The 15,283-nt window shown below is 30.3% G+C and overlaps 3 protein-coding genes and 1 long non-coding RNA gene across 9 annotated transcripts; 3 read left to right on the top strand and 1 right to left on the bottom strand.

Moving 5' to 3' along the window:
* The first annotated feature begins 24 nt into the window (after positions 1-24).
* Positions 25-3,941, top strand: LOC117235026 (vacuolar protein sorting-associated protein 26B-like). Its single transcript, XM_033496668.1, has 6 exons — positions 25-166; positions 272-415; positions 892-1,286; positions 1,375-1,481; positions 1,579-1,790; positions 1,862-3,941. The coding sequence occupies exons 1-6, from the start codon at positions 164-166 to the stop codon at positions 2,129-2,131; spliced, it is 1,131 nt and encodes a 376-aa protein (XP_033352559.1). The 5' UTR covers positions 25-163; the 3' UTR covers positions 2,132-3,941.
* A 658-nt stretch (positions 3,942-4,599) lies between these two features.
* LOC117235015 (motile sperm domain-containing protein 2-like) lies at positions 4,600-8,162 on the top strand. 2 transcript variants are annotated; one of them, XM_033496648.1, is made up of 9 exons: positions 4,600-5,065; positions 5,310-5,450; positions 5,545-5,722; positions 5,803-6,172; positions 6,259-6,334; positions 6,542-6,648; positions 6,733-6,933; positions 7,002-7,130; positions 7,205-8,162. In XM_033496648.1, exons 2-9 carry the CDS (start codon positions 5,387-5,389, stop codon positions 7,379-7,381), a joined length of 1,302 nt encoding a protein of 433 aa, XP_033352539.1. In that variant the 5' UTR covers positions 4,600-5,065; positions 5,310-5,386; the 3' UTR covers positions 7,382-8,162. The 2 variants fall into 2 exon arrangements, with proteins under 2 accessions (XP_033352539.1, XP_033352538.1); XM_033496647.1 differs by having other exon boundaries at positions 4,953-5,034.
* A 104-nt stretch (positions 8,163-8,266) lies between these two features.
* LOC117235016 lies at positions 8,267-8,794 on the bottom strand. The gene is made up of 2 exons (XR_004493601.1): positions 8,653-8,794; positions 8,267-8,570 (listed from the first exon to the last, which is right to left on the bottom strand). It is a non-coding gene; the product is annotated as an uncharacterized LOC117235016 (long non-coding RNA).
* Positions 8,555-15,014, top strand: LOC117235012 (transcriptional repressor CTCF-like). 5 transcript variants are annotated; one of them, XM_033496636.1, is made up of 13 exons: positions 8,555-8,807; positions 10,037-10,209; positions 10,283-10,506; positions 10,582-10,946; positions 11,031-11,200; positions 11,332-11,468; positions 11,546-11,696; positions 11,782-11,923; positions 12,017-12,289; positions 12,371-12,507; positions 12,752-12,891; positions 12,978-13,232; positions 13,316-15,014. In XM_033496636.1, the coding sequence occupies exons 2-13, from the start codon at positions 10,080-10,082 to the stop codon at positions 13,373-13,375; spliced, it is 2,184 nt and encodes a 727-aa protein (XP_033352527.1). In that variant the 5' UTR covers positions 8,555-8,807; positions 10,037-10,079; the 3' UTR covers positions 13,376-15,014. The 5 variants fall into 5 exon arrangements, with proteins under 5 accessions (XP_033352527.1, XP_033352529.1, XP_033352526.1 ...); XM_033496638.1 differs by having other exon boundaries at positions 8,555-8,947; positions 12,776-12,891; XM_033496635.1 differs by having other exon boundaries at positions 8,555-8,947.
* The last annotated feature ends 269 nt before the right edge of the window (positions 15,015-15,283 follow it).

Genomic DNA, 15,283 nt, shown 5'->3' with positions numbered 1-15,283 from the left:
GGGAGGAAGCGAGCAAAAAATAATACAACTTTTCTCGTTTCTACGTGAAAAAATGTTGCCTTCGAGGATTTTTCATTGATTTCACACGTTGGTCTTGTTAACGCGAACACGATTACGATAGAACGTGCGATAATTTATACAAGCTCAAACTTTTTTACGAAAAATGGTATGTTACTTTTTGATTAGTAAATTCTTCGTCTTAGAACAGTTAAATCATTCGTTACGAAATTATAAGATATTCCCGATGTATCTACTTTATCTTTTTTTGTAGAGTTTCTTTGGGTTTGGTCAATCGGCTGATATAGAGATTACTTTGGATGGTGCAGAAACCAGGAAGACTGCAGACATTAAATCTGAAGATGGTAAAAAAGAGCGCCACTTGTTATACTATGACGGTGAAACCGTTTCTGGAAAGGTAAAAATCTTTTTTTAAACGAATAAATATAAATAAACTAAATGAAATATTTGTACAGAATGTAATCCATAACCTACGGTGTTTATTCGTAAACTCTAGACCAATAGCCGTATAAGATAAAATAAGAAATACTCAACATTGCGCTATTCTATATTAATTATTTATATTAATATTTAATAATTTATTTATTTTCGCACACTAATATTGTTATATATGCATATATTCCAAAAAATTACAGTATTTAACGTATATGGGTATATATATAAGAGAAAGACTGATATGTTTTAATATCTTTAAGTAAATATAATTATCTTATTTAATTTGATAAATTCAAACCATAGAACTATAATAGAATATATTTAAAAATAATCTCCTTTTTGTGAAACATGACTTTTAGTAGATAATGTCATAATGTAGTTTAAATCCTTCTTGAGAAGCAAATAAGGTTATATTAATTAATACACTATTATTTGCAGATTAATATTAGTCTCAGGAAAGCTGGTAAATTGGAGCATCAAGGTGTAAAAGTAGAATTTATTGGACAAATTGAATTATATTATGATAGAGGAAATCATCATGAGTTTACAAGTCTAGTTAAGGAATTAGCTAGGCCGGGAGAACTGACTCATAACACAGTATATACTTTTGAATTTGCAAATGTAGAAAAACCATTTGAAAGTTACACAGGATCTAATGTACGACTAAGATATTTTCTCAAAGTTACAATTGTTCGAAGACTTAGTGATATTGTTAAAGAACTTGAATTAGTCGTCCACACTCTTAGTTCCTATCCAGATATGAACAATCCTATTAAAATGGAAGTTGGAATTGAAGACTGTTTGCATATTGAATTTGAGTATAATAAAAGCAAGTAAGTTGCTTTGATGTAAAGTTTAATTATGTAACTCTTAATGCCTAATATTGAGTTTAAAGATTAACTTACATTTATATCTTTTCAGATATCATTTAAAAGATGTTATTGTTGGGAAAATATATTTTCTTTTGGTTAGAATAAAAATTAAACACATGGAAATTGCTATAATAAAACGGGAAACTACCGGTTCTGGTACAGTATAATTTTTAGATCTTTTTTCTCATAAAAATATTCATAATAATCTTTCTTATAATTTGAACACTATTATAAATAGAATATATATTTGCAGGTCCACATACATTTACGGAAAATGAAACTATAGCGAAATATGAAATAATGGATGGAGCGCCAGTCCGAGGCGAGTCTATTCCAATAAGAGTCTTTCTAGCAGGCTATGATTTGACACCTACAATGCGTGACATCAATAAAAAATTCAGTGTTAGATATTACCTTAATTTAGTTCTCATGGATGAGGAAGATCGTAGATATTTCAAACAACAAGTAAGTTGAATAATAAGCCTCTGATTTACTAACTTTTTATTGAGGTACTTTTTACAATTACATTTTTTTAGGAAATAACGTTGTGGAGAAAGGGAGAAAAAAGTAGGAAATCTCAAACCGCTTCACCACATATGCCATCGCATTTAGTATCAGCAGAGACAGGATTCCCACAAGGAGCTGCTCAGAATGGTCCACCATCCGTAACTCCATCAGTCCAATCAGGACAATTGCCATCCACTAACATTACCAATGTAGAGGATGCACAGGCACCAATAGAAAGCATGACACGCGAAGAAGGAGATGGTGAAGGTGCAAAAGAAGTTAATTCTGAAAGTAACTGAATTTTTGCATGCGAAACAGTTACTGAAGTCAATGGAAGTTTTACTAATTCAGAGAATGGGTAATAACTTCGCACAGAACTAGTAGTTTTAAACGAAACTCCTCTTCTACTGTAAAGAGAGATTGAATTTTAGCAACTACAAAAAATCGAAACATCTGCAAGTAAAGTTGTAAATATTTTGGATACCTATAAATAATGCGGATGATTAAATTGAATAAGTAGCCAATTATCGATCAAAATTTCAAATTATCAAGAGCTATAGATAACATACAGTGGTGTCTAATGGGACAGACTTGAAATAATTAAACAGAAAAAAATAATATAAAACAGAATAATACAACCATATAAAATGGATATTTATAAATGGACAGTTTAATAACTGAATATTTATCTGCGGTATATTCTTGAACAGCATCTGAATGTTACTACAGTGTTCAGAATATTTTATACAACCGTATTATGTGTTATATTCTCAAAGATCTTTATCAAAATCTTTTGTGTTATATTATCAAACCTCTCAAATGGTCAATTTCTGTCAGATGAGAGTTTTCTAAATCTGAAATGGATATACATATACTCACAATGGCTGCCCTATTTTAATCCATTCAACTAGTCTGCAACTAATATGGTAAAGGCACTGGGAGAAACGCTTTTATATATAATACACTATTATCGACATAATTTTTGAGAGAATGTGATTTTTTCAGCAGAAGATTTTTATTAATATTTGCAATAAATATCATTAATAAAATATGTTAAGATACAGGCACGGTATATAACGTAATATCGATAGTTCTGTCCCAATTATAGCATAATTGTATATACAAATCATTGAATTGTATATGCTAATTAATTTTTTAATAGAATTTTTATGCAGTTTCAAGAATCTTAATATAAATCATTGTAAGAAATACATGCCTTAGTATGCTTGTTCAATTTTTAGTATGCCTTTATTAATATAAGAGTGGACTACGATAGATTAAAAAATGGGATGGCCCCACATGTATTTATATATATATATAAAAACATATTACAATATGTGTGTGGATATATACATGCATATATATGATTTTTAATGATAGTAGTCTTAGTATAAACTGAGTTATATATACACACACAAAAGTATCCACCTCTATTGTAATAATACTGAAACGTGTTCTATCAAGGCAGTATCATGATTGCTACCACGATGGAGGTAATATACCGGTATGAGAAAAATACCAATCGTTTTGTACAATTCTATGTTAACATGGGTTGACTAAAGAATCTTGTTAAAAAAGAAAAACTGCATAATAGTCAACCGCGTGTATTTCGAGAATTTTGTTTCATGTAAATTAAAAGTTTCATATTTCACGCCTTTGTTATTTGTTGACAAGAAAGATATATGTGTAAAAGAGAGAAAACAGAACTATTTGTGAATTATTTGACATGTCAAATATTGTATATACATATACATATTGTCATACGATATAAACTAGCTGCATATTTTAATGCCCACATAAATATATTATACATCGCATACAGTGTGCCATTGTGTGCACGTGTATCGGAAAACATTACTTCGTCTATGCATAAGTACTACACCCTTCCTATCGTTTTATATAAATCAGATATCATTAGATTTTTATTCTCGCTATCTATAACTTGTTTTTTATCTGAACGAAATAGGCATATCAAGTACAGATTTCACCATGACAAGTAAACTATGGATTTAAGTGCAATTAATTTTATGACGAATTTATGAAGGATGAAATCAACAAATGCTAATGCAATAGAATTTTATAACGACAATTAAAACGTCGATTAAAATGTCCCTAGTTTTTCAAATCATTTCCCGTCTTTTTTTGGAATTATCTCGGTTATAAGCAAAATATTTAGAATTGACATTACGATTAAGTGCCTTCGTAAAGCACGATTAGTATTTCGAAAATTAAGGGTAAATATTTTATACATAAGAAGTTCTACTATTTAATTAATTAATAGAGCTCATTACTTTTTCTCTTCAAAAGCGTCTGTATTTTATGAAGTTACTATCTTTAACTATTGTTTGTAACTTTAATAATTTAATTATTAGAATCTTTAGTCCAAAATATTATTGTGTATATTAACAGACTATTGTAAAATTATAAGTGCAACAAAAATAGTTTTATATTCAAAATTTTTTTCTATTTATTTTCATAAACCTAAGTAAATTTAAAAAGTAATAAACCTAAATATATACAAATAATATAGTAATTAAAAACCAATTACCAATGATGTTAAAACGATTATAATTAAAAAAACATATTTTAAACTTATACATAAAACATAAATTTTACAATATTTAAAATTCTCTTGTAGTACAGTAACATTTAATATTTTAATGTACCACTGAATTTTATTATTTTATTTTCATTAACGAAGGACTCGTGTATTTCTCTGTAGTACATATTAGACGTGGGCATATGGAAATCAAGCTTAAATAAATATACGTACTGACAGCAAACCAATACGTAATAGTCTATAAGGAAATTATTCATAGATCATATTTTACAAATCAGACTTTGTGGCACTTCCGTAAAAAAATTAGAACTTACATCAAGTTCTCTTACGTCAGTATATGTTTAAGAAAAAGTGTGTTCCACACATAATTATAGAAGAAAGAATGTATGATTTCAATTAATTCAGTGTAAAGTCCAAAGATTCCGAACAGTATGCGCGTGTCTCTGCGCGCAGATCTGATGTCCGGATCCGGATAAACAATTATCGTGTCTGGTTATCGTATTAGTAGTTCACTGCCGGTTAAAGTGTTAGTGTCATAGTCATCAGCAGGTTAACCAAAGATGGAAGTACGAACAGAATTAATTACGGAACTTCGTGAAAAATTTTTTAAAAAGTTGGCTGACGAGGGACCACCAGATCCTAGTGTGTATATTTATTTTCATATCGTAAAAAGGTGTACTTTTTCTTTCCAATGGTATTTTGAAAAAACCTGACTAACTCACAGGGTAAAATTTAAGCTTAGTGTCATATACCAAAGCAATGTTTTCAATATGTATTCGATGAAAGAATAAGAATCATTTTTATGAATAATTTATGAAGCCTTTGTTCCACTTATTATTGTGTATTTAATTGATAAAATGTATAATACATAAAAATATTTATGATTCAATTAATCATTTAATTGAATCCAATTTCAGAATTTCACCCTGTTGATATTGCTAATGTAAACAATAATAACTGGTTAAAAAGATTTTTAGAGCACAATGAAAACAATATGCAAGACTCACTTAATATGTTATGGGAGACTTGCAGCTGGAGGAGTAAATTTGGCACAAATGGTATGGATAATATACATTCATATGTGCAGTTTTTTTAGTTATGTATAAATTATATAAGTTTTAATGAAACTATTACAATATTATCCAATTACAGAGATTACAGAAGATAATGTGATGAAAGAATATTTAAATAATGGATTGTGCTTTATTCATGGTAAAGACAAAGATGGTAAAACAATGTTTGTTATTAAATGTAAGTTACATACTAAAGGCAGTAAAGACTTTACTCAATTGCAAAAGCTTGTTGTGTATTGGTTTGAAAGATTAGAAAGGTAAGATTAAATAATCTGTAATAAATTATTTAGATCAATTTGTTTTCAGAATTAATGTTATCTTTTCTATGGTATTTCAGACAAACTAATGGCAATCAAATTTCACTTTTCTTTGATATGTCAGATACTGGTATTTTAAATATGGATATGGAATTTATCAAGTACCTGATCAACCTTTGTAAAAATTATTACCCCAATTTTTTGAATTATATCATTATTTTTGAAATGCCATGGATATTAAACACTGCATTTAAAATGATAAAGTCATGGTTGCCACCTAAGGCAATTCCAAAAATTAAATTTGTGCATAAAAGCAACATACATGAGTTGGTAGAACCTAGTGACATACTAACATGTTGGGGAGGTAGTAACGAATATACCTTCAAATTTGTACCGGAAGCACAAAATAATATAGATGCTACAATAAATGGAAAATTTGATAATAAGAAGGTATATAATTAATTAGTGGAAAAATAAATGTCAAATAATTCACAACTTCCTTTGAGAATTAATTTTTTATCTTTATGTAACTATAGGTACATTTTGCAGAAGGTTCTCCATTAACAGAACAATCTACAAGTAGTTTTGGAGATCAATCAAATGAAGAACAATGTAAGTAAAATTATACTTTTATAGGCATTATTAAATCATAGATGTAGAGATGATTCTTTAGAATTCTTTCTGATTTTTGTGTGAAATGGAAATTTTATTGTCAGAAAGAATTCATTTTTACATCTATTGTAAATATTGAAAATGTTTGCAAAGATAAAAGCTCTACTTTGATTCTTATACTGACAAATAATACTTATTCTTCTGCAGTATTATCAATTGAACCAGATGCATTTATATTTAATAAAGTAGGAAATGAAATTAGTGGAACAATTACAATTAAAAATGTGACTGTAGATAAACCTTTATCTTATAAGGTAAGATGAGTTTTTCTTCTATGATAAAATTTACGATATGATGTATATGGAACATAGCATAAATATTTTCTATTATATATGTAGGTAAAAACAACGTCGCCGGGAAAGTTTAAAGTACGGCTAAGTTCGGGAGTTTTATTACCTCAAGAACAACGCACGATTTCAGTCGTTGTACAACAAGAACATAATATGCGCAGTCTCTTTCATGTCGATAAATTCTTAGTTATGTGCCTTCCATTAAAAGATCCGAACGCATCGGCCCAAGAACTAGCAGTTTTATGGAAGGTAACACATCGATATATATTAATTATATAGACGTTTAATGTGTAATTGTTAATTTATGTTTTATTCAGTCTGAGAAACCAGCAGAGGAACATAAATTAAGATGTTGCGATGGTGGAATTACAAGTAATGAAACATCAAAATTACATTCTACCTCAGGCTTGTCAGAAACTGGTCAAATAGATATACTTTCCCGGAAAGTAAGGCAAAATAATGTGATTAAAAGTATGATATTAATGAACAGTATACTAATGTATACATTGGTTACTTACAGATAGCACATTTGAAAGACAGTCATACAAAGTTGTACAATGATGTCGTTTTCTTGAAGCATTTATTATTCTTTTCTATGATAGTTACAATCATAATGGCCATAGTAGTTATTTATATTTTAAAAGTTGATATTAAAAATTTTATGGATCAACAAGTCTGTGACATGCATGGAGTATAGGTTATTCAGATAGAAATTTATTTGATTTCTACATACACATAACACGAATTTTAATTGTTATATATTTATGTTTATGCTATAACTCTAATATTTTTAAATCGATCTTTCCTATTCATAGCTTATGTTTGTTTTTCGTTGTTTTTGCTAAAAAAGAATTATGTAAGATACGTATAAAACATGTTTTTATGTTATCAATATTAATATAAAAGAAATCAGTTGATGTTATATTTTGGGACGTTTGTGTATACTATTTAATATATTTAGGAAGTAAATATATTATTGTTATAAGAAAAAAATATAACAATTGGAATTATTTTTATAACGTTTTACACGTATTTCTACATACTATTTGTACAATTTATCTTCCTTGTAATTTATAATCTAATAATACAAATTATTTCAAACTAACCCTTTTATTTACATAGCTCATCTAATATCTTTAACTGGTTAATGAAACAATTATGGGAAGTTCGTTTTGTTTCATATACGTGATAAAACTGTTAATATCAAATTCATATAATATACCATATGTAAATATTTCATTCACGATAATTTTATAAAATGTATTAATAAACTATATATTTAAAAAAAGCAGTTTCTTACTTAATTATATACTTTTACTAAAAATCATTGTATTCTTTTATTTCAATATCATATTTTTTATTTTACTCACTAATTTATATGTATCATATAGTGTACTATCGTGTAATATCTGTTTACTTCAATGCAAACTCGTGAGATTAGAACTGTTACAATAAAAAACTGATTGAAGGTCAAGACATTTTTTGTACCTTATGCTTGACAAAAAAAATTTTAATATTGTACCTAACAAATGTTCGAATATTTGCACATACATATGTATATAATTTTTTAATACTTAACATGTGATTGTATCGTCATTGTATATATTTTCTCATCAACGTACATTAGTTATTAATCATTTAGGAAAAAGTGATATTTCGCATAAGTAAATGGGTGTTGTTCTCCCCACTAAGATTTTAATCCTTGTTCCCACCTTAACTATGGCTTTCCCGCTCTTTTCGCATGGCGGTGGACTTTTTTTATTTCGTCGAATGCACCTCACCAGCAAGTTTATCACATGAAATTACATCTCAGCATTATCAACGCTACATTTACTAGTAACAAAGTATTATTAAAGTAGTTTCACCGCCGTATACTTATAAACATGCTTCAGTGAGTGAAAACCGAATACATGAAAAAGGGAAAAAGTTAATTGGTAATATATAGGTAAAATTACTACCCGGAAGTACCTAAAAACGACAGTCGTCCGGTGTAAACATGACGAGTGATGCATGCCAGTGCGCAGCTATCAACGCGCAGCATTTGAACATTCGTAGTTCGATCGGCCATATTATCCTCCGGGTCTTACACAACGCCCTCACACGAACTTTCTCGACTTTACGAGGTAAGCGAATATTTAGAGGTTTCGAGTCGCAGGCGAACTTAGCACAAAGTGAAAACACGATTCCGTGTGAAGAAAGACGATTTTTGAAGGTATTTGAAGAGATCTGTGCTTGCCGGCCGCGAGCTGAACGCAAAAGATTGGTAAGTTATATCCAACACGTAGCAGAACGAACAGTATTCCCTTCCGTTGCGTCCTCCATATTGATGACAGCGCCGACGGTGATAATTTTCTGAAATTTTTGTCGTTAATGCCCCCTGTGTCCTGAAATCGAAAGCACCCGCGTTGTCTTAAAAGCTTTCCGACAGAATGCGCAACTTCGGAGCCTCCGATGTTTGACAAAAGTCCTCGGTTACGGAACCCTGGAGGTCCGCTACCCATTTCCACACGCTCCTTCACCCATCACGGCGCAATCACATTTTGCCCATGGCGTCATCATCGTTCGCATTACCCGCTTCGCGTGTTACATGGCGTTCCGCGGCAGCGTGCGTCGCTTCTGTCAATCCCGTTTGACTTTCCAATGATATAACACCGATACTCGATTACGAGGATTCCAACACATGGTCAATCCTATTAATTATTCGCTCTTGTCACCTCTGGTTCATCCGTATCTTCCGTACCTTCAATTTCTTTACAAGGATATATTTATTTTTCCTTAATTTCGCACCACTCATGATGCCTCGTGCATTCCCACTGATATATCAGTGATGATCGATGCAATTTCCGAATGCATGCACGTGTTTTCGAATGCTCTCGAAAGTAAAACCGATTACACTTGCGCATTCTTATGAAACGATTGTCATATTCTATGTATATGATGTTTCGACTCTACGTCGTTTCTGTAATAATTCGATAACTATGTAAATGATTCCATATATTCATGGATATTTACTCAAGTAGATCTTCGAATCTTTTTAATGCCAAAACTGCATATTGCGATGAGTGATTAGATATGTAGCTAAATATCTTCTTTACAATTAGATATAGTATGTATATATGTGTACATATATAGCACTATGTTGTCTATAAGTGATGATTATGTAGTTAGCATAAAATATAAAATTTTGTTTGCAATAGAATAACTCCATTAAATTTATAAAAAGATATACAAATGCGTAACTAGTTACAATATGTTTTTATGACACAAAAAGTAAAATATATGGTAAACTATTTGAAAATTATACTTTTATTTACAAAGCATTCAATAAAAAATACATCTTTTGTTCTTTCAGATTAATGACAGAAAGTAGCCTTCTATGAGTTAATGATTTGACCATGACAACTAACGTAGCAACAATTAAGTTAGAAGAGGAGCAGGAATCTGTAACAGAGATACAGACATACTTAGAAACATTTAATAGAGAAATAGAAGGAGGTCAAGGGGAGCAATTGCAACATGTACAGTGTTAGTATTTTCAAATGAATTTTCTATATTTACCTTAGAAGGAACAAGCTTCTATTAAAACTTTAGCTTATAGTGCAACAAGTGGAAGGACTGTCTGGTGGAGAAGAAGGTGGAACTTACTTTGTTGACCAATCTGGTCAATATTACTACCAAGCAAATAATGATGAAACACCTGTCATGACACAGGTTCAAATTCAAGAAGTAGAAGAAGCAGATGTAAATAATGATGGAGAAGCACCTCAAGAAGAACAATACCATGAAATTGAAGAATTAGAAAATGTTGATGGTGATGAAGATGTAAGGGAAATTATCTTTGTTCATGGAATGTCATACTGGTATAGCATTGCTATGAAAGTATATTGTTTTTCATAGGGCCAAGTAACGAGTAATGGAAATAATGAGGTTGTAATAAACTCTGGAGATGCGTATCAAACAGTAACTATTGTACCATCTGATACCAATCCTGGTGAAGTCAGTTATGTACTAATAGTTCAGCAACCTGATGCTGAGGATAAGGAAAGCAAACCAATAGCACGAGAAGGAACAGAAGGTGAAGAAGGAGAAGGAGAACAAGATCTTACAGTTTATGATTTTGAAGATAATGAAGATAATGAAGTACCTGTGGAATCAGAAGTAGAAGATGACAAAACTAAGATTGTGAAAATTTTACCTAAAAAGTCCCAAACTGTCACTCAAGCTCATATGTGTAATTACTGTAACTACACAAGTCCAAAACGGTAATTTTTTAGTTTGTTTTAAATTATACCATAATCAAAATTTGACTAACTTGTAAACAATTTCTTAATCTGCATATGATGTAGATATCTGCTATCACGACATATGAAATCACATTCTGAGGAAAGGCCACATAAATGTAGCGTTTGTGAAAGAGGATTTAAAACTCTGGCCTCGCTTCAAAATCATGTTAATACACATACTGGGACCAAGCCACATCACTGTAAATTTTGTGATAGTGCATTCACAACCTCTGGTGAGTACAAAATATTTATAAACTCTTTATATCTTTTTTCATTTGATAAGCATTTGACTTTAAATTATTAAAAGAAACAAGTAGCATTGAAGTGCAGAAACATAGTAATCATCATTAGTATTAATTTATAGGTGAACTTGTTAGACATGTTCGATATAGACACACACATGAAAAACCACATAAATGTCATGAATGTGACTATGCATCTGTTGAATTGTCTAAACTCAAACGTCATATTCGGTGTCATACAGGCGAACGTCCATATCAGGTATATTATATGTTCATATAAAAAGCTTAAAAAGCATTATTCACAACCATAAAATTATCATTACATTTATATTACAGTGTCCGCATTGTACATATGCAAGTCCTGATACTTTCAAACTAAAACGCCATTTGCGCATACATACAGGAGAAAAACCATACGAGTGTGATTTTTGTCAGGCAAGGTTTACTCAGTCTAACAGCTTAAAAGCTCACAAACTGATACATAACGGTATGTTGATACTTTATATGTTAAAGGTTGTTACATTTGTTATGTAATTTTCTTTCATTTATGGTTATAATAATATGTGTTATAGTTGGTGACAAGCCAGTGTTTCAGTGTGAATTATGTCCAACGACGTGTGGAAGAAAAACAGATCTCAGAATTCATGTACAAAAATTACACACCTCTGACAAACCTTTGAAATGTAAACGCTGTGGAAAATCATTCCCAGACAGGTATGTGGCAAAGACTGGGCTGTATAATAGCTACAAAAGTGAAAATATTATATGTTGCAAACACAAAACATATAATGTATTTTACCATTGTAGATATAGCTACAAATTGCATAGTAAAACTCACGAAGGAGAAAAGTGTTATAAATGTGATTTGTGTCCATATGCTTCTATATCCGAGCGTCATCTCGAGAGCCACATGTTAATTCATACTGATCAAAAACCATATCAATGTGATCATTGCTTTCAATCATTCAGACAAAAACAACTTCTCAAACGGCATTATAATTTATATCATAATCCTACTTATGTCCCCCCTCCGCCACAAGAAAAGACACATCAATGCCCTGAATGTGAACGACCGTTTAGGTATGTAATATTTGTGATACACTTATGAAGTGAAGATATGGAGGAGAATACAGTTGAATGCCTACGTATTTTGTTTTTCAGGCATAAAGGGAATCTTATTCGACATATGGCTGTTCATGATCCGGAATCATCTCTTCAAGAAAAGCAACAAGCATTGAAGATGGGTAGACAGAAAAAGATTCAAATTATAGATGGACAGAGAGTCGAGGTCATGACAGGTAAAGTTTCATCAAACTTGCAAGGCAGAACAAGGAAACTTGGTTCATTTATATGTGTATAATTAGGAACAAGTCGCAAATTTGATATTTCTAAAACAATATTTAAATTTTGTGAATGAAGCAAATTGTACTACACATATATAATGAATGAATAGTCATAAAATATTGTAATCACAGGGACACTTACTCAATGATCTGTATTCAGGTCATTGACTAACATCCATGTGTTGTGTTATAATAACAGGTGATTTAGCTACTAAACTTAAAGGTTACGAAGATGAAGAAGAAGATGAAGAGGATATGATGGCGGTCGAAGGAAGTGATGGTCAACAATATGTTGTATTGGAAGTTATACAGCTAGCTGACAATCAAGGAACTGATCAAGTGTGTATTATAACAAACGCTAAAAAAAATATTAGTTCATTATGTTTATGTATGAATATAATTCTGATTGTTCCACCTTTGTTTAGCAAATGGCCGTAGTAGCCAGTGAAGACGGAGATTTGATGATGCAAGATCCTTTGAGTCAAGAAAGTGGGATCGTAACTGGTACAGGCGAAGAAGGAGATGAAGCAGAAGAAGAGGAAGAAGAAGAAGAAGAAGAAGAAATAGAAATGAATGAATTAAAAATAGAAGCAGGAACTGCTATGAAATCTTCATCTCAGAACACACAAAGTGATCCAAAATTACAGAAGGAAATGGAAACTTGTTTCGGTTTTGACGAGGTAAGAGAATTTAATCTTTTACCGCTTTCACAAATTGCCATTTATAGATATGATTTATTATGATGTGAATTTTTGAATATTAGGAAGAGGAAGAAGAAGATGGAGCCAATGGTAATATAAATATATTGCAGACTATTTCGTAATATGAAAAATGAATGCGACAAAATCTATCTATGTAATAGTCAAATGTTTTATCTGTTTCGCAGTAACACCGTACATACTGCGAGTACTGTTTAATATTATTTAAAGACTCTGTGAATAGCTCCAATGGAGCCAATTTTCGGGGCCAGCGTGGTCCATACGCATGGTACAAGAACATTTTTTGCCATTAGTGCATTAGATGTATGTAATAATTTATGAAAAAACAGTAGTTCTATAATTTAGTGAAATATAAAGCGAATGTACAATTATAATAATGTAATTAATATTAGTTTACTTTGTTATGAGTAAAATTTGCTTTAAAAAATCGTAACTCAACAAGACCGTCACTAATGCATTCGGATATATTATTAACATAGGTTGACCTAATATTTTTAAACCAGTCATTTAGTAAATGTTAACATAAGAACATAGAATGTAGTAATACATTTCCATTGATTGATTATTGTTGGTATGTGGTTAATGGAACTAAAATTACGGAACAATGCGAGGCTGCAATGTATATATATGCTTACCATTACATTTCATTTTATGGATAAACATCATATTCTATAAATAACTAGAGGAAAGACAAGCGGTAAATTTAATAGTGATAATCGAGTTTTAAGTTATTTAATATGAATGATATCTGCATATATGTAGGAATGTACATAATAAGAAATTCGTATTGCAGCATAAAAAGTTAGAAATTTTTCATTGATCTAGCAGATGTTACATTTGTGATTGTATAGAAGTATTTCATAATATTAATAAACGATCATTCTATAAATAAGTACCTATATATAATATTAATGACCATGACTATCAGGTCAAATTTTTTGTGGATACAGGATAAGGTATGAATGGCGGAAAGTATCTTGATATTAAGAGAACTGTAATGATTATTAGTATAATTATAATAATTTTTTATTCATCTTTTTTAATTACGTTTCCTTTAGAACATTACATGTTTAGGCTGCACCTTCTTTTCCATATTGATTGCAACTATAACAAAATGCAAATAGACTGGTAAGAAAATATTACATATGATTGTAAACAGTGATGAAGCTTTTAATTCATTGAATCCTTTTGCATTCTATCGATTTGTGACAGTTTAACTTCTTGTATAATTTTGTGATTGCGCAGCATTCAGAAACATCCATTTCCTATCTATATGGATTACATGTAGACTTCTCTTATGTAGCCAATTTCTTGTAAATGTAATCTTACACGCAATTTTTCATAAACTGTCGCACGTAAGTTATTCTATATAAATCGTTAATGTAATTGATGCTGTAAAAACAATGTAAAAATTTTGTACGCTCTTGTACACTTTTTATACAATTGTAATTGAGCAATTGATAATTGTGTGCTATTTAAGCCGAAGCACTTTCATACAATATCCCAAAGAAAAAATGGTGTAGCATCTTCTTTATAATAAACATTATGTTGTCGACGATACTTGCGCATATTATTTCTGTTGATAAATTATCATTTCGTTATTTGTTAGGAATTAAATTGTTCAACGCACACATTATTCCGAGCAACGCATAGAACTACAGGATCCAATTGTTATATTTTGGATCGTTTATGTATGACATTTAATATATTCAGAAAGTAAATGCATTATTATTGTAAGAAAAATATGGCTAATTGGAATTACTTTTATAATGTTTCATACATATACCTACATATTATTTATACGATTTATCATCCTTGTAATTTATAATTTAGACACATTATTTCAAATCAGTTATTTTATTTACATAACTCATCTAATATGTTAAACTGATTAATGATAGAATTGTAGTCTTTTTTATGTTAAATACACGTGATAAAATTCGTATAGTATCACATTCATATAATATTATGTATAAATATTCCATTCACGATAATTTTATGAAATAAATAAC

This window comes from Bombus vosnesenskii, unplaced genomic scaffold (assembly GCF_011952255.1).
Source record: "Bombus vosnesenskii isolate JDL3184/JDL3185 unplaced genomic scaffold, Bvos_JDL3184-5_v1.1 scf7180000013314, whole genome shotgun sequence".
In the NCBI taxonomy this organism is placed as follows: Eukaryota; Metazoa; Arthropoda; class Insecta; order Hymenoptera; family Apidae; genus Bombus; species Bombus vosnesenskii.
Note: the sequence above shows the minus strand (reverse complement) of the source record. Positions and strands in the feature narration are given on the sequence as shown.